Consider the following 27,319-nt stretch of genomic DNA (forward strand, 5'->3'; position numbering starts at 1 on the left):
TTAAAAACTTGATATTCACACTTTTACCTACAAGGGTAGGTCCTGCCTCTCAGAAGTCACCTCCTTAGCTTGTAACATTCAAATTTGTGGGTTTAGAAGAGTGAACTGTGTATTTTTACTCAAGAAAATATGATCTACAGACCAACTGGTTCAGGATTACATATTGGTTGTGTGTTATCGTGGCAACTTATGAGACTTCTTTAGCGGAGAGTCTTCACACTACTTAGGTTACAGTATCCCCTTGTAGCCCCTGTCTCGTCATTGCTCATTGCACCCACTAACAAGCATTGTACAAACACAGATCCCAATTGTCTAGTAAAAAAATTACTCTAAGTACTAAGTAACTTCGACCATGTACCCAGACACAGCCACCTGTCTTGTACAATGAAAGCCCGAAAGAGCACCACGAGATTATTCTTTCCACTCACACTTTATTTCAAACAGGTGTGCAAAGGGAACATATCAGAGAGATTTAAATAGAAGGTTAAGCAGACTGTAAATTTCCATCTACGTTTGGTCTAATTAAAGCTATGAACATACTTGAGACTGAGAATTTTGTTTAGAGTAATCCCTTTATCTAAACTGTCATATGCCAGGAAATGTTAGAAGCAGAGTTTCTTGTTCCCCGTGTTCATGAGCTACTGTGTCTGCCATTTAAATATCAACATTTCTCAACAGCTTTCAGTTTAACCCATAGAGGTTTCCCTCAGTAACTACTGACTGACTTATGAGCCCCTTACTCATATCAGTGATTAGTTAATTCCACAAATAGCTCCACTGACTGCAATGGGATCACATTTAATTACGACTGCATCAATGTAAAAGATTTCCAGCCCTTTAGGACTAACGTAGATAGTGCTATGAGATAATTGCAACAGCAGTGCTCCCAGAGGTTGTCATCACCAGACATTTTTTACTGCTTCTGCTCGTGTGAACGATAAGCCACTGCACCACAGAAGTGGCAAAATGTTGCTACAGCAAGCAGTGGTAAGCCTGGGGTTGTTTTGTTCCGTTGTTATCATCCTACAAAGAGCGCTCTGCCTCTTCTGACTTTTGTATTCTATCATAAAAGCAGTATTTGAAAGCTCTAGGGTCTAAGGATTTTCTCAACTTTACACTGTCTCACTTGGTGGGGTCCTGAGTTTTGCACCTCTACCCAGTATTTGCACTTGCAACTAATTAACAGATTATACAGAAAAAATATTTATGTGCTATTTATGTACCACAGCAATGTCTTCAGACCTCAGCTGAGCTAGGGCATTCCTGTTAGATACTGTAAAGATATATAACGTGCTTTTGATTCCCCTCACTGTTATCTGTTTCTTCACAAAGGGCTATATTGCGAGTTTCTTACATGGATGCTGTTAAAACCACATGTGATCTCACTGCAGTCAATGACATTATTTGTGAGATTAACTAATAATCACTGTGGAAAAGCACTCATGTTCAGGCCTATATTTAATGAAAGGAAAAGGGGAAAAAAGCTTCTCGGTGCAGTGACTACAATCCTACATGGAGCAGCAATCAAAGGCTAGGACTGGAAACAGGTGCTCATGCATCAAGCAAGCCCTCCTGAGGCCATCAAGTGGGTCCAGAGCTAAATCTACACATAGACCACAGGGTTACCTGTTCCCCTAGGGCTCCTTTTGCTGGTGTCTGAGGGACAGATTTCCCTGCTAAGCTTTTGCCTGCATGCTACAAAGCTTTCTTTTTTTGAGAACTGCTATGTAATAACCTAAAATAGCCTGCCCCATCCATCCCGAATGCAGCTGGGCAGAGTTCCTTCATAATATCTGTCATGCCTAAAAATATTCCCTTTATGAAAACAGAGACAGAGATACTGCGTCTGTACTGTGTGCTGTGCCTGTGTGGTTAGTGTATGTGTAAGTGCACGTGGAGTACATCTGAGGGTGAACTTCCTCATCCACAGAACATGAATGCTGTACTGAAGAATTATCTAAAACAGTGAGCTTCATGAATAAGGGCTTGATATTTGTTGCAGAGTATTTGTCTATAGCTCTAGATGTATTCATAGCACAGCAGTAAACCAAAGCAGACAATATGCAACGCAGGGCAGGGAATACCTCTGACTTTTAAACTTGCTAAACTTCTAAAGCTGTGGGCAGTGCTGCTCACAGTAATACTTCGCAGGGGTGAGAGAGAGAAAAACACAACCAGGAATGAGGCAGGCTAAGCCTCACAAGTGAGATGAGGTATAGTATTTGAATGTTTCCTAGGAAAGAAAATAAGGGGCACGGCAAAGTTGGCAAGATGTACTTTGACTGGTGTGTAAAGAATGACAGTGGCGAGGACCATAGTGACAAAGCAGAAAGGTGGGAGGCATTTTAGATTCTCTGTGGGTTTCCTCCTCTGAAAGTTTTAAGTCATAGAAAAAGCCCATAGCAGAATCAGATATGACCATACAGAAACAGGAACCGATGAAGCAAATTCAGTATCGGGGCAGAGGAAAACCCTATTAGTTGAGTGTTCCTCACAGCTTTTTTCCCTTCTTTCTTTTTATTTAAATGATGATGTGTTCAGCTTTATAAAAGAGGCAAACCCTGCAACCGGACCTGCCCAGCTTGGGTGTTTTAAAGCACAAAGGGAAGCAAAACATGCAAGCACAAACACCTGCTGAGTTTAGGAGAACAGAAAGAAACAAGAGAAAGGATGAAGCAAAGAAAATGCCCAGATTGTCTCCAGTTCCCTCTGAACCTAGTCCAGGTCAGCACTGTTGGTAGCTATACCGCAAGATATGAGTTCCAGCAGGATGCCCAGATTTTATGAAAGGATGGCTATTTCTCACAAGTGCTATCTTTACATCAGGTTACTGTTGCTTTGAAATCTTCTTTGCTTCATAGTTTCTACGGTTCTACAACCACTATCTCTGTGTACTTGTCCTCTGTGACTGCTGAAAACAACTTCTTAATCCCCTGGAGGGAGAGATGCAGGCAGATGAGGCAGCACTTTCCTGCCCAGTTCTGCACAGGAGAACCAGTAACCCTTCCAAAAACACTGCTATTTACCCCCATGAATATCCTGATTTAGTGTAAACTCATATTCATATATATAATTAACATCTTAAAAGGATTTCTAAAGTCTGTGTCATAGTCTATAAAATTCTTTGGCACATGCAGAGGAATTTAGGTAATTTCAGGTTAAAACAGTTACGGCAGAATAAAGAAAACTAGAAGCAGTAATAAAAAGCCCAAATCCCTGAAAGTACATGAAGTGTCCTTCCCCATGCATTAGGCTGCAACAAGTGTGTTGACAGGCAATGCTAGACATGCAACGATGAAGTAAACAAAAAGCCTGAGGATTGCAAAGTAAATATTTGGGTGTATTAGCTAACTGTTTGAGGGTGTTTTGTGCTTTTAAATTTGTTTGTAGTAATGTTTGAGTCCAGCTCACCTTCCAAAAAAAGATAACTGAAATGATCTGTCTCCTGCCCACAGTCCTCTCCTCCATCAATATTTTTGCTTATCTCTTTTCTCATGTTTCATGTTGTTTCAAGCAGCTCTTTAGCGAGCCACAAAAATGTTAGCTATCCAGCTAGGTTTAAGTGGACCCCAGCTGAATACTCCACAGAGCCATACTATCTTTCTTTTCCATTTCTTGGTAAGTCCTCTTCGGCCCTGCTACACGCAGATCAAGAGTCTTTAAAATGTTTAGTGAGGAGACCATGCATTAGAGAAACTATTGCTTTCAGTGCTGTGTTTCTATAGCAACCATCTTCTTAAAGTACTGCAGCCATCTGCTTTAAATATTAACTGCACAAGACCATCAGGACTAGCTTAAAACAATATCACATGTTCATTAAATATTAAAACTAGAAACAAAAGGAGACAACCACAGGAGAGAGCTTTCTCCTGCTCCTTCAATCTAATCTTCAAAAAAAAACAACCCAACACTGGTTTGCTCTTTTTAGATAATTTAACAGTTCATACCACTGCTTTAGCAAGACCTGTTTAAGTGACCATACTAGCTGCTGGTGGCATAAACAACTTTCTGAGTGCTGCAAAAACAAATGCAGAAAACAGCTTCTGGGGCAGATTGTCACTTTGGATATATTCCTCCTAATAACAGATTTTCTTGACCCTCTTTTTGTAGCAGTACTCCCAGACGCACTGTGGCAAAAACTTTAGAGGAGGGAGCACACAGGGAAACAGCCAGCAGCAGCTGCAAAGTGCCACACTGGAGCGAACAACTGCCCATTTTTATCATAGCCTGCCTGAAGGGCAGATGCCTCAGGGAAAGGTATAAACACTCAGTAATACACTCAGCCAAGCTCCAGTTTACAGCCAAAGCCATAAGACTTAAAACCCTCTATAGATTGTATCCTAAGGAGCTGGAGCCTAGACGTTGTCCTAATTCACAGAAATGCCTGCTACTTACAAAAGAACCTGCATCACCAACAGGTTGTGACAACAGCAAGGTCCTTGACATTAAGCACGCCCAGTCGTATTTGTTCCCTTTCAGCAATCTGAAATATGTTGGCTGTTACTTCTTCAAATACTCTCTTTCTGTGCTAGAGAGCTGAAGGTGAGCGTTCCTGAGAGCCCTTCGCTGCCTTTAACATACGGTATCTAGCTCACCCTCCAACGTTATTTTCACTGTGCTCTACTTCCTGCTCCCTCATTCTGTGCTGCTCATTTTGAGGCCCTGACCCAGCACAGGCTGTTATAGTTGGAGTCAGAATACTCAAGAATGCTCATAATTTGCAAATTTCATCTGAAAATTTCACTCGAACAAGAGAAGGAGAATTCAGATCTTCTCATGGCAAAACCACGCACCTCTGGCACTGTAGCTCAAGAGAAATCTTTTCTAGTGTTCTGGGTTCACTGAAAGATGTCTCTATCTCCATCCACTACAGCTTAAAAAAACCATACATGCTACTAAGATTAAGTACTGTATTGCACCTGTTTTTCTCACTTCTCTGTACTGCCACACCCAGCAAGTGCCTACACTGAGCTGTTCATGATATTGGCCAGATCTTCTTTTGCGGGACAGAACTCTCTGCATTATGCATGGAATAGCAGCAGTGCACCCAGGTAACACAGACAAAGTCTTTGTTCAAGAAATTCACAGTCTAGTGGATCACCAGACCCTCACACAAATGCGTAATTATTTATTTTAAGATTCGCCCAGTATGCATTTCCTCCTCCTTGGTGACACCAAACTTCTCTGTTTTCACACACTAGCCTTTTGCTGAAGTTCTGGGGTTTCTCGTATTGGTAACCCAAGGGCAACGTCACAAAAGGCAGGAACAATCGTGAGCACAAACACTGAATGAGGAACAGCGGTTCCCGGAGTTACAGCAAATATCAAGCTGAACAGATGATCTCAACCCTTCTGGGAAAAAAGGCAATTTTTGCACAGGCTATAGTCCTGTTTGCGTGGCTTTGTCAGGCATTAAGTTACCTTTCTTCTCAGCCTTGGCAAGGCCTCAGCTCAAATGCTGTATCTGTCCAAAAAGAAAAAAGTTGGTCAAAACGAGAAGACTTGGAAGAACACTGAATTTCCACTAGCAGAGGTCTTCTAGAGCAGATTATCCAAGCATTTGTCAAAAGTGACAGTTGTGATTTATCTGTCTTGGAAGAAGAAGATGGATTAAATTGTCTCTTCCATGGTTATTTCATAGAACATTTAGGAACAACTTGTCCATCTTTCTCATTGCCGTGCACTGGTACAGGGAAACTCCTTTTAGTATAGCCTGGTGAGATTTTTCCTGGATGAGGGTGCAAGCAAATTTGCATAGGTCATAACGGGCTCACAAAGGGAAGATGCTGACCACTCTTCCCCCCAGAATTAAACAAACCTCAGTCTTCACATCAAAACTTTATGCCAGAGCACAACATTCTTTTACATTGAGTTTCATGATATTTGCCATGCTTGAGATACCCATCCTCTCCACACTCATGAACCTATGTCAAGGAAAAATAATTAGGTGGAAAAAAAAAGTTGCCAGGATAGTGGAACATGAATAGAAGGCCTGATTTTGTTGCTTCCAGTGTCTCTCCATTGAATTCATAAATCAGGGTTTCTACTGTTTGCCTGTTACATAATAAAGGCTGTTTTATTTTGCTGATGTATAATTTGGCTTCTAGAAATAGGGGGTTCATCATATTTTGAAACTTTGAAGGTTGGCCCCAGCCAAAAGCAGGCTGGTGAGCAAAGCACAGTAGTGTTTCTTGTAGTACTGAAAAACGTGGGAAGAAATATCAGCCCTTGCTGGTTTAATCCTGTGAACATGAAGAGAAGCCACTGCTGGCATGGCTCAGCCAACTTTTATTTTTTTAAACTTACTCTATAACGTGGGATTTTCTTGCTTTTTTCAGAACATCTCTGGGCATTTTTTCCCATACATTCCCCAGTACTGTTAAAATCCAAATTACTCCTTGTTCCTTTCGTTGTTTTTGTTTGCCACATTGCAGTTCTTGTGACACTTGAATTAACAGGACTTGTTTTGTTTTTAAGTAGGGTGATGGCAAGCATTTTCTGCCTGTGGTTTGTGCTGAGCAGATATTTTGCAGGCCTGTTGCGTGTTCCTACCTTGCCTTTAAGTGCTGTGGGCAGTTGTTAACGTAACTTAATGTATTGTCCAGCAGGCATTCTGTATGTTTTCTTCTCTGTGCACAAAAAGAATAAGCAGTTGGTCTATTAAGGAACTGTGTTCTGCTGAGAAAGCAGCGAGTAAGAGAGATGAAGGAACAACATGGTCCCTGTCTGCCTGCCTCCAGGGCCAGAGAGTTCTCCCGCTGCCTCATTCAGTGGTGCAAATTTTGGTAGCACAATTCAGACCCCATCCAAGATTCACAGCTCCAAGAAACATCAATGAAAAATCCCTCGGGTAAATACCACAGGCACTGTTTCATCTCCCCTTCACCCCTCCCCGATTTTTTGGTAGATTGACTTTTGGAGGGGGCAAGAGGAAGGAGGAGATTGGCAGAAATTATAAATTGGTGGATGATCTCTTGCTCTCTCTCATGCATACATGTGGCAGGGAAAGCTATGGCTGGGGATAGCTGTTTAGTAAGGCCAAAAGATTCTTTTCCCCAAACTACGCACTGACTGATTATTGATCAGCTATGATCCAAGTATAAAAAAAAAAAAAAAATCAAAAGTCCGAAGTCTGTTCTCTGGTAGTTGGGCAAAACTCTTTACTAAGAACTGCACCCATGCATCTGAAGACATAATTAAACTTTAGGTGTGCCTTTTGCCGAACTTGTTAAACAAGATTTCCATTACTTTTTTACCTAGAGGACAAACCCATGACAGAGTCTGTATTTATTTTGAGATACTCATCTAAACTGACACAATGGCGGTATTCTCCCTGTAGCATTCAATGGTAATCTTACACTATTCACTTCCATCCTGCCCCCAACTAAAAGCATTGAATAAAACAGTCTTCATCATAAGCAGCATTTCTTTCCTTCTATTCCCTTCACTGGGCGACTAAAAGCAGCTCTTCGTATAATGTAAGAAAATATAACAAATGGTAACTATAAGAAGATTCTCTGAGTCAAAGATGCACCAGATACATAATTTGTGTATCTGTATAGATCTTACACTGGTTAAGTTAAATGTACTGGTAAAGCCTATAGACATCATAAATACTAATAAACCAGTCCTTGTCAACCTCAGTACTTTCTGATTCAGAACATTTTAAAAAGTGCTTCAGGGCTTCTGGAGAAAGACTCCAGAAGATGTACACAGGAAAAAAAGCTATATACATTTAGAGAAGATTTCATAGTAAGGCTCTAGCTCTCCTTTCTCCTAATCTGCCCATACTTGTACAGTTTCCCAGTAAAGGTGGATTTGCTTTCCTCAGGCAGGAGAAATGCCACAAAGAACTCTTAAAATATGAACACAGCAGTGACCTATTTTCAGTACTTCCATTCTTATTTCTAGGTCTATTACATACAGTGTAATGAACATTGTAATGAACATTCAGCAGTGAAAAGACATCAACAACCAACGCAAGCACATTTGCTCACATTCTGAATGCAACATTAAAAGTCAGCTAGAAGCCTGGACAAAACCAGCGACAGGTCGGGGGATGACCTGCAGAGCACTTCACCTGCCCAGGTTAGAGCTATCTGACCAAGTGAAATGAGTTAGTGACCTGGCCAGAGTGGACAAGTGTCCACCTCTCTTGTTTTATTTTGTTTAAGTAGTGAAAAAGCCCTGCAAGAGCTCTGACAACTCTAATGCAGAGCTGCCATGGGTACAGATGGAAAAGGTGAAGACTATGGACTAGTTTTCTATTTACAAAAGTTTTATTCAGTAATTGGATTGAATTGCATTGGTGAAGAGGCACGGAGAAGCTCATAGTGCATCTTTCCCAAGGGCTTTGTCATGATATTTACAAACACCGAGATGTATCACAGTAACTAATACAAAATAGAACTACCATCTTTCTACCATCTCATCTGCTTCTGAAAGGTCAGTCTTTCTATTTGGGAGGGGAAAAAGATTCTTCACCATTTAGTAGGCTTTTGCAAAGCTGGGATTAAATTCTTTGATTCCAAAAGTAAAAACTGGAAGTGATTTATTAACAAGCATGGGTTATTTTTGCCAGTTTAGCAGCTTTTTCAAGAAAGCTCTGTTTATCTTTGGCAACCAGTCACAGTTACATAGCCTGTCTTCCTCCACATACATGTATTTCTGAGAAAACTTCAAGAATGCTAGAATCTGTCAAAAACTGTCTGACCACCTACTTCCATTTTACAATAAACTGCTAACTTCTAGGAAGGAAACTGCTTTAGAGTAATCTGGTGTACAATGCAAACTTCTCTGCAGAACTTCCAGGGTAAGGAAGAGACGCTTTTTTTTTTTTTAAACGTACACATCTACTGCATCCAAAAGTGATTTTTAAAAAATATATATCAAGATAGAATGTGGACATTTGGCAGTTGAGCACACAGTTCCTGGTTTACTAAAGGGGCATTTCAGCTATGCAGTTTTTTCTTAAGGCCCATGTCAAAAAACCAAGTCAGCCGTACAGTGCTATTCATATTTTGTAGACAGAGGTGTGTCATTTGAAACTACTAAGGCATCTTTTTGCTAAATGGATGGTCACAGCCTGACTACACAGCATTCATTAGTGCCCGAGTGCAAGTGTCAATAAATGAATAAAAATGGAACTGCCAACCAGGAACCACATGATCACGCAGTGTTCTTTCCTTTCAGCCAAAGTAAGCCAGCTTTGCAGTTCCTTCCCGCTTTGAAAATTTTATGGACTTTCTGAGTCAGTTCAATGCAGTAAGAGACTTACGGTGCCGAAGAACAGAGTCACTTCTATCTCCAAGTTGCTGAATCACTTACCCGCTGCTCCTGCTAGTTAATAGTAGCTATTTTTAGTTTACGGTGGAAAACTGTCTCATGGTGGCAATGATATTTCAAAACAGTTTAGGAGCAAAATCATCTGCCTTGACCATCTGATGTAGTCTCCTTGCCTGCGTTCGGTACGAGCGCCTCGCTGTTCCCTCCCAGCGATCTAGGTCACTCTCGCGCTCGGGATGTGGCATTCGCTGGCTCTTTCATAACTGCCCGTAAGAGTTCTGGGGTCATGTTTGTAAACACTGCTGCCATGTGCGCGCACGCACGTGGCAAGACACCAGCATGACCTGGAGCGCCGAGCGGCGAGGTAAACCTTGGCGCCAGTGTCGATGTCACTAAGCCGCTGAGCGCCAACTCTCTCGCTGGCGCGCACCCCTCGCAGCCCTGTGAAACGCCGCGGCGGGTTATTTGCAGGGCAAATGGGAACCGTTTTCCTGCGCGTGGCACACGTGTGCTCACGGTGATGGTGTCCAGGCAGGTTCCTTCTCTCAGCCGTAAGCAAATGGCAGCGCTGAATTGTTCTCCAGAAAAATAAAACTCATTTCTGCCCTAAGTCACTGAAATTGGATCCAGTGTGGTCCCACAACACAATGCAAAACTATGGCTATTAGGAAAAAGAATTGTATAAGGGCATGTTGCCAAAGTCTCCAAAATGACTTCAAAGACAGATAACCAAGACTTCGTGTCTGTAATAGCTTTTTGCTGGCTTTGCACTGATGAAATTAAGACCATGTTTCAGGCATTTGAGGAAGTAACTCCTAAATTATTTCTGTTTATCGGTAGAGGTTGCATGAAGCTAGATATGGCCAGTACAAACAAAAGTCACAAGTCTTTCATTTCCTCTTAACGAGAAATTAGCAGATACAGCCACCCAAAGCCTACGGAAAGTTTCATCTCACTCTGGCCATGCACTTTATATGCTTCAAGGAAAAAAACCCACGGGGAGCAGGGAACAGTTCGCGGTCACCGTCCCTCCGTCCTGTACAGGCTCCGTTTCAAGTGCAGCTGTAAGTCTCATTTGCGGTGACCTTTGTTGGGAGAGCTGAGAATAGGACAAAGAGTTAAAGTGTTACCAGACCCTGCTGAGTCTGCACTTCTCGGCCAGGCAAGCCAGAGAGGCGGCTGGAACAGGGTGTGCACGCAGCAGAGGGTGAGCGGGAAGGGGCACTGGGAGGGAGAGTAAAACAAAAGGAGAAAAATAAACAGTGCACACCCCGAAACAAAACAGGGGAACAAGCACAGAAAAATGCTTGTCTTTGAAAAACACGAGCTTTTCTGTTTGTTTCCCTCCATGTAGTTATATCTTGTTATCTGAACTCAAGGTACAGTAGATATACGAGTCCTTGAACTCTGAACTTGTGAGGAGAGCAGCAAAAAGTAAGTCAATACAATTTTAGCTGAGCGGGCTGGAAAAAAGCATGCTTTGTCTTTTTGTGCCTCAGCTATAGGAGGCCATTCAATGCAGCAACACACAGCTGTTCAAACCTCTTTCTTGCTGTATGCCAATGGCCTGCTAAAACAAAGCAAAACCAAGGCCGTCTTCCCCGAGCGATAATGCAACTGTGGTTTCAAATACTAGCTCCTCCAAGTGACTTGGGTTTCGTTGAGACCCGTCTCTTAAACGTGGTAAAAACATGGTCCCCAGTTTGTTAGCGGGAAATAAAAAAAGAAAAAGCGCCCATTCATTTCCACAGGCTTTCTGAAATCCTGCCCCGCTGTGGATGTTGCCCAATTCCCTAATAGGGTTTCTGGAAAGCAGAAAAGTACCTTCCTCGCCGTTGTGTGTATGTCTAGCTAGCGCTCTCCAGCGCTACTACTCTGTCGAGCAATAAAGTTTCTATTTTTGACTCACCGTGGACGACCTTGCTCTAAACCCCTGGCCTGAATATTGCTTAAATGTAGAAGGAGCAAACGTGAACAACCTCGCAGACTCCGCCAGCCCACCACAGCCCTGCCTTTGGCTGCAATCGCTGCGAGCAGCCGCAGGTGTGGGTGACAAGCAGGGGCTCTCGCAGGCGGCATGACAGGAGCCCGGCTCTGCAGCGTGGCACCTCGAGGACACCCGGGAGGGTGTTTGTAAACAGCGCGGCCACGTGCGCACAAGCCACGTGGGGACCCGGCCAGCTGAGCCTCCAAACTGCCATGGGGAGCAGGGCAACTTGGGGAGCTGAGGCCGAAGGCTCCTGCTCCATCATCTTCCAAAGTAGTGTGCAGTGCTGTCGGATCTCTAAACACAGAAGGGAAAAATCTATCTGTCCTTCACGGTCAAATGCCTCTGTCAGCATCCAGAGACACTGCATGTGCTAAATTACCCATCGGATTTTATTTCAAAATGCATTTCATCATGGATTGTATCACGAGTCTGTGAATGCGCTGGTTACTTAGCATAGGCTCTAGGTTAAATCGACTGCGTAACAAACCAGGCAGGCTGAGCTATGATTACCCACAGCAAAGGAACTCCAAAACACGTGAGAGACAAAACATTAAAATCTACTGTCTCCGATTCAGGTCTAGGAGGTAACAGGTGACTGTTGCACAGAAACCTATTAATGCTGCTATGGTGGTGTCACCTGCACTAGTTCATGCATTCTGACTCCAGCAGAGATATCTCTGGCAACAAATTAAAGCTTGTTTGGGTTCCCCCCCACCTGCCTTTGAGCTCCATTACCAAGTGTGACATCAGCGTGAGGATTTGTGAACCCTGACGAACCTTTAATTGATAAAGCAGATCAAAACTGGAGTTGTGTGGTAGGTTGGAGCTGATGTACAGCAACAGTTTGCAGACTGTGGGAAATCTTGCCTGAATGAATAGGAGGATCAAGGGTATTAGAGGTTAATGGGAGTTACCAGAGCACCTACTTACTGAAATGATATTACACAACTCGGTTTCACACACCACAATTAACTGACACAACATACTATTTTTAATTATAATCAGCTCATTGTGAGATTTCGCTTATTTGTTTGGAGGTGCAGGGAGACATCTGCAGTGCCAGTACAACTGAGATAACATCCTTTCCCGCACCCTTTCTCACTTGGAATGGAAGGTTTCAACAGTGCCACAGTCCAAGCAGTGTGCAAAAAGCCATCTTCTTCACTGAGGAGCCAAACAACAGTATTTAATTTGCTGGATTGTTTTGGATGAGCACTGCTGGTTTAAAGGTCTGAAAGCTTGTGCAGCAAAAAAAATAACGTTGTCAATCAACAGAAAATGTTACTGAAAACCAACTTCTGAAAAAAAGTGAAAAGCTACTTGTTTCTGAGTCTAGTTTCTGTTTCTTAAAATTGATACTTCTGTTATCTTAGTAAGCAGAGAAAACTATCTGTAGCCCTCTGAATGAGCAGGAAGAAGGGTTTCATGGGTAAAGCACTGGGGCTTTGGCGATACGGGTTCAGTTCCCAGCTACACCACAGCTTTCCTGTATGTCTTTCAGGGTTAAAAAAAAAAAAAAAAAAAGGCACTGAAGTGAATGGCTCCAGCACGATTTGTACGACGTTGAGTGATCTGTGTAGGCTTTGGCTCTGAGTTATTGCCTATTAATTTTGTACCCTTTCTCTTACTCTTTGCATGTTTTGCCTACTCATTAATACTAGCACCCTAGGGAAAAGACTGCAGCAATGCTGGTTAGGAACTCCTCTTAACACACACACACAGCAATAGCAGCTTTGCTTTATTGACTGCGAATATTTAGTTTTTTTGAAGGGAGCTGCCTGCCTCTGCTTTGCGTTATAAACAAGAGTTAGTAACACTCTGGCCCCTTATGCGCTGCCCAATCCTTTTTCTCTGTCTCCTTTACTGAATTAAACAGCAAAACGGAAAATGGCTTATATTTGTACAGCCTCAAGCACAGGGGGATTCTGTTTCGTGGCTCGGATATGAGGTGCCTCCTAACGTGCAGTAATTAATTTCACTTTATCCACTCTCCTTATATTTAGAAGCATCAGAGTTGCCATCCTGAATTAGACTCATGCTCTAGCTTGTCCAGCAAAATATATCCAATCAGCTAGTAGCAGATGTTTCAAGAAAAAGCAGCTATTCAGTAGGTAGTTACAGACTCACTCTTCCACAGGCAAAACTTCTTTACAACCCATCAGCTAGAATTTCTATTTCATAGCAAAAAACATGTTAACTTGCAACTGCTTTGAAAAGTTTGGGTTTTTTTTTAAAAGTAAAAATTAGTTTTTTGCTTCTCCATCTGCCTCTAAGTCTTTCCATCCATTTCCTCTCCAAAACTACTTTTCTTTTTTCCAGTTGCTGCAAAGTATGTGACTGACTAGGTGCCTCACTCCTGCAAGTATCCCTGCATAGGCAGACTGTTACAGCTCTGTGAGCCCAAAGAAAATTAATACATCTTTGTCAAAATGGCAAAGGCTGCCATCAGTTTGCAGGATTGCGAGTCAGCTGATAGCATTGGGGGGGGGGGGGGAAGCCACCTATACCTAATGTATTGTCAACTGCACAACATAGGCACAGTGGAAAAATACACAGAAATCTGTGCTTTCCTACTGGTCTCTCACTTCTCAGGCACTACACGTAGTAATAAAGAAAACAGATCAGCACAATTCTTATTTTTCCTGCTACTTTCTCACACCTACAAAAGCTTCTTCTCTGCATTAAGGATTACAGGGAAGCATAGAAGTACAAGTCCAAACTCATTTAAAGAGAACAAATATTCTGTGGAAAGTATGGAGAGCACCACAGATACAACTGAAAGGCTGTATTTTTCCGTTTTGTGCATTTTTCACGTTTATAAATATTAAGAGTGCTTTTCCCTATTTGGTCAATATTTTCACTTGCTCCTGCATATGTGATGTGTACCCTTGCAAACTGATTGTGCATGCAATGCAGACTCACTAGTATAGGTTTTCTTTTCGCAAAAATGTCTACTGGTTTATATGAGTTACATGAGTGTTAAACCTGACCCTTTTCAGTTGCTCAGATTTTGTTTGATATTTACCATTGCTATTTTAGTAATACTTCAGACCTTTTTGGGCAGACACACTTGAAATCAAACCAACAAGCAAGCAAAGGAGTGCAGTGGGAACCAAAAGTTGGTCATTTGAAAAGAAATTATGCCAAGGTCTGTAATGCATACACACACATGCACCCCCACTTCTCCAAATCCCAGGAAGATGCAAGCCCAATGTATTTTCCAGCTTTCATATGTTTTCTTTCAGAGATAAACTGCATTCCTTTTATTAAGCTATACACGCATTTTAAGCTTCAAGGAAGCATCTCAATTCTGTGAACTTTAGTAACTTTAGGGGAAGGGAAGCAACTCCTGCTCTACCACAACAATTCATTTTCCTCATTTTACCGTGAGCAGGACAGTAATGCTGCTTGCACACAAGAGGAAATATGCAATCATTCTTTTCTCCTTTTTGCTTACATAAGAGCTGAAAGAGTTTTGTGTCCTTTGGCAAGTATAAAAATTGTATAACTTCAAAGTATGTGACTTCAAACACAAATGAAGTAGCACTGAAAGAACAAACAGATTAAACAAAGATGAAAAAAAAAGTGTCAGGGGCATGAAACGGGGGTGAGTGCTGCACGAACGGTTGTCTCTCACGCTAAGGGACATATATGGAAAGTTATTATAGGATACTGAAGTTGAGGGCAAAACTCTCCTGTCAGCGTCAGGCCCAGGGTGACCATTTACCCTTTGATCTCTCTAACAGCACTAAAAGCGGCAAGAGAAGGAACAAATAGTCAGTGCAAACTCAGAAATGCCTTTGTCACATATTTTCTCATGTATTCTTTATTCTAGCTTGCTATCTCCTGCTACCCAGCTGCTGAAACAGTAATGGGAACTGTGGGTCAAAAAGAAGTCAGAAGAGAAAACAAAAGCAGGTGAAGAGCTTAGTGAAACAGAAGTAGATTCTGGATGTGACCCAAATAATTGTGTCTCCCAAATGAGAAGACAGGTGAGAAAGAAACCACTGGAGTGTAATAACAAAAATACAGAGGTTGCAATTGACATTAACATGAAATGGAAGCAACCAATGTGAACATACAACTAATAGCATAAGTCATGTGTATAACAAGATCTGCAGACTGGCCTTCGTACTCTGTTGTACGATGGTGAATACCATGATTCATATAGACAAATTCAGAATATGGAAGAGACACTTGTACCACCTGCTTCCACACTACAAGGAAAACACAACCCTTAGGATTAATTTTGTAAAGCAAGCAATGTGCTTTGTGTACACCATCCCAAGCACTTGCTGCAAAACTGCATGAAAAAGTCTGAAAAACGTGCACAGGACTGGAAAATAACATTTCTGGATGAGGAGCAGAACCTCTGCTAATAAGGTCCCACAGTGTATGCACAGCACAGGCTTCAAGTTTCTCCGGAGACCAGAACCTGTTTAACAGCTTTGGTTTAGGTCCACAGGGGAGGGCATGAAACACATTGTCAGCTGGGTGCTTCTGACCAGCTACAAGGTATTTTCATCTGTGCTTCCTGAAACCATCTTGGCAAGACAACCCCAGTAATTACCACCACTTCTCCCTCCTCAACAACAGATTGGTGGAATTAATCGTTTGGTTGAGTAAATGCAGAAGTCTCCACCAAGCTTCTTATATCCAATGGAGATCCAAGACTTGCCTTGCAGTGGTATTAGCTTTCGTAACAGCAACGCCTCTTTGTGTCAACATGTCTCATTAAGTAATAAAGACTATTTGATTTTACTTACAAAGTTAATCAGATTCATGATTTCTTTTTCATTCTTTAAAAAGAGAATTGTTCTAGTATTGTAACAGGCAGTGAGTCATGCCTAATTAAGGAAAAAATATATAACCATTTACAGTGGGATTCTTGTATTGCAAAGAGCTGTTCTGTCATGAAAGCTTTCGTGGACTGAGTTCCTCATAAATTTTTTAAAGGGGAGGGGGGCAGAGGGCAGGGAAATTATTTGAAATGCTTGCAACAATTCCCTCAACCACTGTCTCACGCTTAGGGTCAGTTCGTTCCAGGCAAACGCGTTGACACGGCTCAGACTGCACTGGAGTGGGGGAAAAAAACCAAACCTAAAACAGCAGCATCTGACAAAGGAAACAACGATCTAGAACGCAACATAGATGCAGAAAGCTCAGCCAAAACCCAGACTACAATATGCTTTTTTAAATTCCACGTTTTTTATTTCTTTCTCCCGCCGTCGCTGCCCATGAGGCCCAGGGACATTCCTAGAACTGTGTCCTCACTGGCTGTGTCAAGCCAGCTGCCGAGGATGCCGGGACACTGTTTGTAAACACTCCAACCACGTGCGTGCAACCACATGGAGAGTCATCGTCCTAACCCCTAAACATCTACCCACTTGGTAAGCCGGGGTATTACTGCAGTGGAGCCAAATCCATTTCTAACATGATACAACTTAAAGCAGCTCATGTCAGGACATTGGAAGACAAAGCTTGGACTGTTTATGTGTTATTAGAAAGCAGATTAAGCAGAGAACTTGTTTAAATTTTAGTCATTGAAATGTAAGTTTAAGGATAGGGTAGTTCACGTAAAGAATGCAGAAGTCATTATCCTCTTCATGCGTCTGCAAAAAATGCAACTTAAACCTGGACACTTCTCCTCCTCCATGCATACACCTGGTGAAACTCATATTCATATGCTGGGAACACACGTGGAATATATTTGAGGTTTGAAGTAATGCTGTAGAACACGTGAAGATATTTCACGTTGTCTAAATTGCATCATAGTAATTAATCAGAAAGTGCCGAGGCTACTGCTCTGTAGCCATGGAAGACATTTCCTATTTGTGGTTATCTTAGCTATCTAAACACTCGCCTGCTCACTTCTTTGCTACTACTTTGAAACTGTCTTAAAAGATAGCTGTACTTGATTAGGATTAAAATGCTGAATTTTCCTTTCTTGATGAACTTGAGCATAGAACAAGCCTACTCCTTTGCACACTGCAATAGAAACACTGCCTTTATTTTATTTTTAATTGGAGGAAAAAAACCAACACACACCAAGAATTAGGTCAAACTGAAGCCTCAACACTGCAAGCCTTTGCTTATTTGTAAGAATAATCCTACTCGGTTTTCTTGCCATATGTATGCTACAAGGCAACAACACTCCAACTTGGAATCCACACCTCCACAGAAAACTTTGTTTTTGAAGGACAGCCCGAATTTTGCTCAGGTTGCTACGATGATTCAGCTTTCTGGAAGGTGTTTGACAGGGACAAACAAGCCTGCTTGAAAAGATAGACAGGAATCCAAATCTTTACAGCTTTTAACTGTTAGTTATCGAAAGCATAGCAACTTTCCTTAAATTGTCCCCCGATTGAAATCCTTTACTATGAGCTACTGGTAGAACACTCTTTCTGATCCTCTTATAAGGCAGGGCATTTTTCTTTTCCCCCTTCATTTCAAGAACACTGTGAGATATGTGGGTGAAATGAGCTGTGCTTCCTATTTCTCAAACCTTGTTTTTCCTCTACCTTCTGTTACTCCCTGCTACGTAATGCAAGGGCACATTCATAGTATTTTAATCCAAACCACCTTTTTGGGTCAGTCACCAGCTGTCCTTGGGATTAGTCCAGATGATGCTGGAGGTTCAGAGTTTTGTTCCTTAACCCCACCACCTCCGTCTCCACCCATTGAGCAATTCCTTGGGAAAATGGGTGAGGCGGTGTGGGTTGTTTTTTTTTTTTTTTGTTAAGAGACTTGTTTACCCTAAGGGAAGGCAGAAGTGACTTCTTTTCAACGGGTGACTGAGAAGATGATTACTCATGGTACTTTCCATTTGTAACATTTTGTTATCTAGGATATTGGGACGAGCTATGCAAATTGAACATGCAAGCAGTGACGATCTGAAAGTGTAACAACTGGAACTATGGAAACTTGTTACTAGTTAACTTGTTCAGTGTTCAAAAGGATATTTTTCCTACAGAATATCATTAAATGAGTAAGAAAGTATTCACTGGCTTATGGAGTATGGGATCAGAATAATGCTACAAGTGTGATTCATATAATTCCCTTTTTGGCTTTCAGCCATGATGCAGTCATATGCTTTATCTCTGTTCAGACTACAGGCCTTTTTTTTTTTTTTTTTTAAATAATGAATCATAGTACATCCCACTCCATTTCAGAACCAGCACATTGCCTTTCAAAATGATGTCACAACACTTACTGCTGCTGGCTGACTGCCTTAACAGCAATCAGAGAGCTGGACTAAATAAATACTGTATATTATTTGGCAAAATCATTTGTGGTTGTGTTCTCCAGCACAGTTTCCAAGATAACCACCAACTCTACTTGAAACTTGGCAACTTTGTTCTACCACTTTCAGGCTCCAGTTGTGAAGCCGGCTTACAGATGCTGCTTCCACGCTTAGAGCTACTGTGTGGCAGTCAAGTGAGAGAAGCAGAAGGGTCACTCGCTGTGACAAGTCAAATTTGACAGCTCATCTGAAATTCCACCTTGAAAAATGGACAATTTCTTTTAAGAACAACCTTATTTGACTCCTGTAGAAACATGAGAGAAGTCTCCCACACAGAACAGAGCGAGGGATTTAAAGTCACTGCTTCGGCACACTGAGAAAACCACTCTACTGCCCATGCAAGTAACTTAGAAGTAAAGCGCTCCCTATAAGCCCAAACACTGTCGGTAACATTAGTCCAACCCAAACTTCATGTTTATCAACACCTGAGCAGCAGATTTGTTCCAAAACATGGTGAGGGTTCCCTCCCCGCCCCCCTGTGGGGCTGTCTGGCTGTTGCTAGTATTTAAAGGAACCGTACGGGAGACGGAGTCCCGGCAGCATCCGAAGGGCTCAGCGCAAGAGGGAACAGTCACTTCCAACTCCAGCAGCTGAAATCCCCGTTCCAGCAGCAACTACAGGGTCTCCGGATTCTGCACACAGAAACCAAAACATTTACCACCTCCTACTTCTGCTACCCAACGCAGCACTGGTGCCAACAAGAGACCTTGGAAATCTGTCCGTCATAATAACTCCTCAGCAGGCACATGTTTCTTGTTCTTTAAACAATGTTGACATGCCAAAGTCTAGGACCATGCGCACTACATCAAAACAATACCAGTTTCCCTGGCTAAAAGCCAGGAATCAGCACAATGCCAAAGTCCTCATTAAATGCCTTACTATGAACAGTGATAGTTCAGCAGCCTTGGGAGCCTCAGCGTCTCCCATTCAACCTTTTCTTCTTCTGAAGTTTCGTTAATAATTGGTTCCAAAACGGGCAATACAATACCATTTTCTGAGGTTCCCTAGATGCATTCACAAAGTTTTTTGACGTTGCTTCCCAAAATGCAACAACTATTTCCACTGAAAGATGACTTTTGAGTTCTTCATTTCATGTAAACAGCAGTTTAGTCCCACCACCCTAAGCACTCTTGTTTTTCACATCTCTGCCCTCCCTTTTTGCCCTTCTTCCTACACCCTGGTTGCTAGATTTAAATGTTTTCTGACTTCACTGGCACGATTCACACTATGCTTTCTGTGACACTGAGGAAGAGAGCAGCGATTTATTTACATTGGTTCCAAATTGTTGTTTTCCTGCAGGATGAAATCCAAGATGTGTACATTCTTTCAAAGTGTTAACAGCAGCAGATCTGGTAGACCAAAAAGTTCTTGACTTGCTAGATTAACCAATGTTTTCAAGAAACAGGCAAATGCGATAGAATGTAATTTGGGATCAGGAAAAGAAATATACAAAAGTGTCTTAACACAGATGTAGCAAAACAGTATGAGTGTTTGCATCCAGTTTTATTTGGGTCTTTTGAAAGAAATCAGATATTCACCAACTGAGAACTGGACTGTCAAAGGACAGCAGCAACCACAGTGCCATATGTCTGAGAGAAAAAGAGTTGAAAGAAGTAGTGTTTCTATATGACAGACTATTAAAAACCGTTGCCTGACCATTGTTAGTCACGGCCCTTTATCAATGGTATACAAAGGGTAACCTATATAGAAATGGCATCGGCTTACCCTTATTTGGAGGGGTGCAAGAAACTGATTGTAAGGTGACCAGGAAAAGAAAGAAACCCACCAAGAACAAAAGAAGTTTTGGGAAGTGTAACAGTAGTTTAGGGGCAAGCAGCCTTAAAGGCTCAAAGAAACACGCTCATTTTCCGTGGCTACTGGTAAAAGGAGCCAAAGCATTCATCACACACTACTTCAGCAAATTTGCTTAACTCCTAAAAGATAAAAGGAAGAATGATTTATAACCAACGGTCAGCCTGCCATGCCGAGGGCATCTCTTAAAAGGACACTGTATGTACCACGGTGCTGGTTTTGCCACCTTTTATTCAGCCAGATCCCCCTCTTAACTCGAGTTTATACACAACTCTCGACCTTTAACATCTCCCCGTTGAGTACCTTCGGCAACCACGTCCTGTTTAGCACTTTACAACCTCGAGAGAAAGTGCCATAGTGGAATACACATGCAGATACACAAGTGAGTATACATGTTACTACACTCACCCCCTGCTGCAGTAAGTCAACCTGCCATTAACATGCAAATAGAATGGCCTCATTAGCCGACAAACAACACCCACTGACCTGCTTTCACTAGGGACAATATCTCCTCATCTCTGAAACTCCTAAACTTCACATTCATAAAGGAAAAAAAAAAAAAATAAAAAGAATTGTACTGAACCGACATTCAGAGCTGCTGATCACTGCTCAAAGCCTGCACATTTGCATGCCGCTCATCACGGAAAACACATCTTGCGATGAGATCTTCGGTTGCAACATTTCGATGGAAGCACGCTAGACCACATCACTTCTCCCTTCACCTTACTCTCTGGAGAGGAGAACTACTTCGCAGGAAAAGGCTCTGCGACACGTCCAGGGCTCAGACCGCGCGCCGAGCAGCCTCCTCCCGGCGCGGGGCACGCCAGCGACCGCCCGCCTCCGAGGGGGGACCGCACCACGACGCCAGCGCACGGTGCCACTCGTCCCTGTCACCTGGCGGGGAACGCGCCCGACCCCGCCGAAAGCGTTATTTCAGGGGAACGGGCACGAGAAAGTAATTTTTTTCTTCTTCTCCTTCTTCCCGCGGCCACATTGTGCAAGCGGCCCCGACGGCAGGATTTAGCAACGCGGACAAAACGCGCGTGTAGACTGCACAGAAAAAGGAAGGCCTCGCAACGAGCACCCCCCACCCCGCACTTCTCCCTCGCCCCCCAGGACCGGGTTTCGCTTCCCCACTCCCGCCCTCCCCAAACTCCACAATCCCCCCCCCCCCCCCCCCCCCCCGCTCCGGGGCTGCGCCCGCCTTTGTGTCCGCCCGGGGCCGGGGAGCGGCACAAAGCCGGGTCCCGCCGCCGCCCCAGACCCCCGGCCGCGCTCCGCGGGGCTCTGCGCGGGGGCGGCCCGGTGGGATGGCCGGTCCCCGCGGGTCGCCTCCCGCCACCATCCCCGTCCCCCCCGCCGCCGCGCAGACAAAGGCGCGGGGAGGGGCGGCGAGGCAAAGTTGGGGGCCGGGCCCGTGGGGAGGGGGCGGCGGGGGCCCGCGGCGCCCCCCGCCACCTCTGTCAGTCAGCCATGTTGGGGGAGCCGCGCCGGCGCCCACCCCCCCGCCGACACCCCAGCGGCGCGGAGCGGCCCCGCCGCACCCCCCGGGGGTCCGGGGGGAAAGGCGGGCGGCGCGGGGCCCCGCTCTGACCTCTGCCGCGTCCCTCAGCCTTGCCGACATCCAGCACGCACAGCCGGGCGCCGCGCTCCCCGCTCCTACAGGGCCGCCATCTTGCTTCCTTCTGCTCCTTGACGAAAGCGGCCGGGCCCCCGCATCAATATGCACGCGGCGCCCTGACGTCGGCGCCCGCCCCGCGCGCCGCACCGCCCCCCCGGCACCCACCCCCCCACCTCCCTTCCACGCGGCGCGGCCCCGTGCGCCCCCGTGCAGCGGGCTCGTGCGTGCGTGCGTGGGCGCCCCCGTCCCCGTCCCCGACCGCCGCTTTTTTTTTCCGGCTGCCGCCGGGTTTTGCCCTTTCGGGGGTTCCCCCCCCGCTTTCCCCTCCTCCCCCCAGGGTCTCAGCCCCCCGCGGCCCCGGCATCGGGGCTCGGTGCCTCCCCGGGCCTGCCCCTCACCCCGGGGCCGGGGGACACAGCAGCGGTGCCCGGGAGAGCGCGCCCGCCCGCCCGGCCAGCGCGGGGGCTGCAGCGAGGCGCCGGAGCCGGGGGGCTCGGTGCGGGGCAGAGCGGTTTCTAGGAAGTTCAGGTCTCTCGCTGAGTAATTTGTTTTTTCCGCGTCACGGGCTGTTCCCTCGCCTTTTGGTTTTGGTTCGATTTCTGCGAAAAGGCTCAGAAGCGGGCCGGAGGTACGAGCGCGCCCTGCGCTGCCTGTCGGCAGCGGCACCCCCGTACCCGCGGCGGGCAGCTCGCCCTGCCCGGCCCTCCGAAGCGCCCTGGCCTGCCGGGCCCCGTCCCGTCCCGCAGGAGGACGCACGGGTTTTTCTAGCCAAAGGTCTTGGTGTTCGCTTCTGCAGAACGGGCTTCGGCAGCATCTCGTGCAGCCTAAACCTGTGCAAGCAGGCGCTGTCTCCCTCTCTTCCTGCGAGAGTAAAGGGCGCAAAGAAAGGCCAAGGTCTGCCTCGGTTTTCCCAGGTTTTCCGTGCTTTCACAGCCCTTGCTGGGTTTCCAGCAGGCTTTAATCAGTATTTCAAACTCCTTTCAGCCTGCGGATTTATTAAAACCCAGGGATGCTTTTTCCCCGGGATGTGCCACATGCCCATCCAGCTGACGTTGCCAGGAACGAGCACGCTCGGCCCCTTGGCAGGTGCGAAGTGCTGTCTCCTCCTCGAGCTGCTCCCACAGCCCCTGCGGAGACACCTTCGTGCCCCGCACCGCCTTGTCCTGCACGGCCAGGGCTCGGCAGCCACAGGGTTCGCCTGGGCCTGTCTCTCCTGGTGCTTTTCCCCGGCATTTGGACTGTGCCGGGTGAGGTGACCCTCGTTCGCGTGACTCGGATCCCTCCCGTGGCCACGCGCCCATCGTGGCTGGGAAAAGCAGGTGGCTGGTTTTGGCAGGACCCTGCCGCGCCGGCTCCCGGAGTCAGCGGGAGTGCAGCCCTCCCTTTCCTTTGCACGAGCAAGCAGTGGCAAACCTGGCCAACTGGGTGGGTAAAGTGTAAAAAGAAAGAAAGAAAAAAATAAACAACCCAAGCCCAAAGCCACACGCAGGAGTTTTACACCAAGCTGGGATTCCTTTTTCTTTTCCACCTGTGCTCCTGTCCTGAAGATAAGAAAGAGACAACTCCTGCCCATCTGACCTGCACGTATGAATGTGAGAGAAGCGTGCATTTTTGAAATGCTTGCTGCCATAGGTGTGGTTCGATTCTCTATTCTTTTTCTTTTCTCTCTCTGTCTCTTTTTTTTTTTTCCCCCCAAACTTTACTGCCCTAATGACAGCCTGTTGTAATCACAGGCTCAATAAACCCAGGAGCGGTCCTGCTGAACCAGCAGTACTCTCTTCCCTCCCCGAGCTCAACGGCACATTTACCGGAGCCTCCCCTGCTCGGCTGGGTTGTGCTCAGCTATCTTGACCTACAAGCCTCCTAATTGACCCGCTGCCCTCCCGTAGTCCCGCCACATTTTGACAGACCGCAGGATCTTCTGGCTTCCAAACCAACCGCTTTCTGTTACGCATGCCTCTGACAAATGCAGCCTGCTCTACAATGCGCGTTTCTCGGTGTCCGTTAGCAGCCTAACGAGAGGGATGTGGATCTAATGTCTCTCTTGGAATAGCTCTGTCAGCTTCAAGATATTTATTGAATGAGAAAATTTGACCCATTTTGTTTTGCTACATCTCTAACTACGGAACGGGGAGAAAAAATGCCTGAACTTGACCACAGCCACCAGTGACTTAAAAAACCCCACACCCTCTCACCCTTAAAGAGCTGGGGTGGGAAAAAGCCTTTCACCTCTCAAACATGGTGTTCCCAGCCTGAAGTTGGACTCATTTTTCAAGAGGTATCTACTATAAAGAACACCTATGCAGCTCCCTTGGAAATGCGCTTAGCTCAAGCAGCCTTCTGGAGCTGTTTCTAGGGCTATTCCAGCCTCACTGTTTTTCTTCTTAGTTGGTCTTTGCATCTGTAAGCTAAGAAAACAAAACAAAACAAAAAGGACATTTGAACAGCTTAAATGCATGGCCTCAAGTTGCAACAGGGGAGGTTTAGGTTGGATATTAGGAAAAATTTCTTTACTGAAAGAGTGATCAAGCATTGGAACAGGCTGCCCAGGGAGGTGGTGGAGTCACCACCCCTGGAGGTGTCCAAAAAACGTGTAAATATGGCACTTCAGGACACGGTTTAGCAGATATGGTGGTGTTGGGTTGACAGTTGGACTTGATGATCTTAGAGGTCTTTTCCAACCTTAATGATTCTATGATTCTGTGATTGAGGATCCTACCAAAAAATCTGCTCCAGACTACGTGCGTCCACTCCTATCCTTGTCAGGAATGGATTTTGCTCCTTTCGAGATCTGCTGGGAACAGAATAATCTGCTTGAATCTCACTTTCTGAGTTGGGGGTTAGCAGCAATAGAGTCCAGAGGCCTGACAGTCACACGATGTGACTGCAGGATATGCGCTCGGGGGAGTCACTGCAGGTCGTGGCTGGAGCGGTGTTGCTTGTTTCCCCAACGGGCACCACAGCGAGGCAAACGTTTCATGGGCAAAATGCCAGGTAAAAAGCATCCCGTAGCTTGGCAATTAGAGTATTTGTGTCTACAATGTGTAGTTGCACGCAACCAGATCAATGGTTTAAAAAAGCGTGGGCCTTACCCCTCAGTTCGAGGGAAAGCTCGCTCCCCGTGAAGGACGTTGGGGTGGCCTGATGGATGGCCGGGGCACAAGCCGCAGCCAGAATTTCCTCCTAACTCTAAAGCTGCAACGAGCAAACTTGACTCTGACTGTCTGAAGGAACATAATGGACTTGGCCTCCTCAAACCCCTGCGTGAAACATTCAGAAAGACGTACAGTGCAAGTAATTTTTCATCCTTTACCCCCTATTGAAGAATAAGAGGGCTTACATTAATTACCCAATTCACGTAGCTTGCTGGGCCAAATTCAACTCTGACTTAAAATTTCTGTGCAAAAACGAATTCAGAGCCATAATTAAATTGTTTCTCTACCAAGGCTGCAACTCTTCATGTTCTTTTATTCATGTTTTCTGCCCCCTGTGATAAAGTGTGAACAGCTACATGAGGTTGGGGAAAACAAATTTGCTACACAGCCCATTTCAGCTCCTCAGGCAAACCCCAGGGCTCCCGAGGACCATCAGCTGTGAAACGATAGGCCTACAGAAAATTTCTTGTGTCCTTTCTCCATGTAGATGTTTATCTCTGTCTTCCACCAACGGGCACTGATTTCTCATGGGGCTGTGTCCGGATCACGGTGGCATCCACCAGAAGCCCCACAAGGACAAGGTGTTGCAGTGCCACTGGGAAAGGCAATGGGACCAGTTCAGCGAGCCATCATTTTGCTTTTGTTTATACATTCATCAGGGCTTTTTTGTGTCCCAAGAGATCCGTTTGTCCCTGTGCTCGAGAGCCCAGCCTCAGAGCTGAGGGATTGGACAGATACTGGGGCTGCAGCCATGCTGGTTGGCAGTGGAGGAGTGGCCCTTGGACTTGGAGGTGGCCCAGGACTCCCAACACGACAGGACACCACTTTACTTTTTCCTTGAATTTGGCAAAGGTCACTATTTGTCATTTCTTGGTGTTCCTTCCCTGGACAGGAGAGGGCTTTTCCCAGACTGTGCAGATGAGATGGTGCAGAGGAAATATAGCAGCTCAGCATGGAGTTCGGGAAGCAAGGTGCCCAGCGGCTGGAATGCCTGCAGGGACATCGAAGCTGCGCTGTATTATCTGCCCAGCACCGTCCTTCTGCTGGTGGGAAGCACGTGTCTCTTGGTGATGGAGAAGAGCTGAACGCAGTTCAGCGTTTCAGCCCTTAGCTTTTTGCTGATGGTTGTAGTTGTCTTTGTGCTGCTCTGTTGTGTTTATGGCTCTGAAGGTGACTATAGGCTTCTGATTGCGTGGATATTTGTGGCTAGAAAGTCCAGATCTGGGCTCCGGCTGGGCAGTTCCTGCCCCCAGGACCATGGTCGGGGTGCACACCCTGGGGTGAGGAAGCCCCTGACCTGGGAGCGGGGGTAAGGGAGGCTTAAGCAGAGGTGAAGTGTGAGGACCCTCTGCGGGTCTGAAGGTACAGCACGTCCTTTCAGGGTGCCAGTCTTGCTTTTCCACGGCTGTGGGAGTGAAATCTTGAATCCTTCATGTGAGGGAAGTGGAGACTCCTCTCACAGGCCCACAGGGGAAGGTGTGGGCTGAGGGATGGAGAACCTGGTCTCTGGTTTCTCCTGAGGAGTGGCACGCACTTTGTTGACTTCTGGGAATAACCTTCCAAAAAAAGGCCAAAAGCTGACCCACAAACAAAGGGCTCTCAGCAGCATGTATAGATCCTGGACGCAACTGAGTTGGTAACATTTGGGATCCAAGTCAGCTCTCCCTGCTCATCCCACTACCCAGCCTGACGGCATCCCTCAGGCGTCTCCACTCCCAGAATGCAGGGCCTTTGGGAGGGCAGCAAAGCCAAGAAAGCAAATAAATCAACCTGGTACCACAGACCAGCATACGCAGAGGAGCAAGAGTAGAGTGTATGGGAGCCCTTCCCCAGAATACCTGCCTCCGGGAGCAGAGCGGTTGACCAGTCTTGCTCCATCAACCTTGCTTGCCATGCCTGAAGTGTCTCCCACACGTGGATGCCTGCCCTAGCAAACGCATGGTGACCTGTGTCGCATTTCTGTCAAGTACATGACTCAGCCGTCAGGAGTCTTGAAACCCCACCATCACCATCAATCCAGCTCTGGGGAGGAAAGCCATGCCAGCGCAGAGCAGTGCCATTAGCCCTCCATGGCGTCATAAAGCAATGACATGAGACTCGGAGTGCTCCTGCCTGGTGACACCAGCACACCAGTGTCGGGCTCTGTACCTAGC

At 45.6% G+C, this 27,319-nt stretch overlaps 1 protein-coding gene across 3 annotated transcripts in view; it reads right to left on the minus strand.

Moving 5' to 3' along the window:
* The window catches only part of TET2 (tet methylcytosine dioxygenase 2), a 74,220-nt gene extending 52,150 nt beyond the window's left edge, over positions 1-22,070 (minus strand). For 2 of the 3 annotated variants that reach the window (XM_075421402.1, XM_075421401.1), the window contains exon 1: positions 21,985-22,070. In XM_075421402.1, the coding sequence (XP_075277517.1) occupies positions 21,985-22,014 (30 nt within the window). In that variant the 5' untranslated portion in view covers positions 22,015-22,070. The remainder of the gene's footprint in view (positions 1-21,984) is intronic. The other variant, XM_075421404.1, reaches the window with a different exon arrangement.
* Positions 22,071-27,319: the final 5,249 nt, after the last annotated feature.

This window comes from Opisthocomus hoazin, chromosome 5, assembly GCF_030867145.1.
Source record: "Opisthocomus hoazin isolate bOpiHoa1 chromosome 5, bOpiHoa1.hap1, whole genome shotgun sequence".
In the NCBI taxonomy this organism is placed as follows: Eukaryota; Metazoa; Chordata; class Aves; order Opisthocomiformes; family Opisthocomidae; genus Opisthocomus; species Opisthocomus hoazin.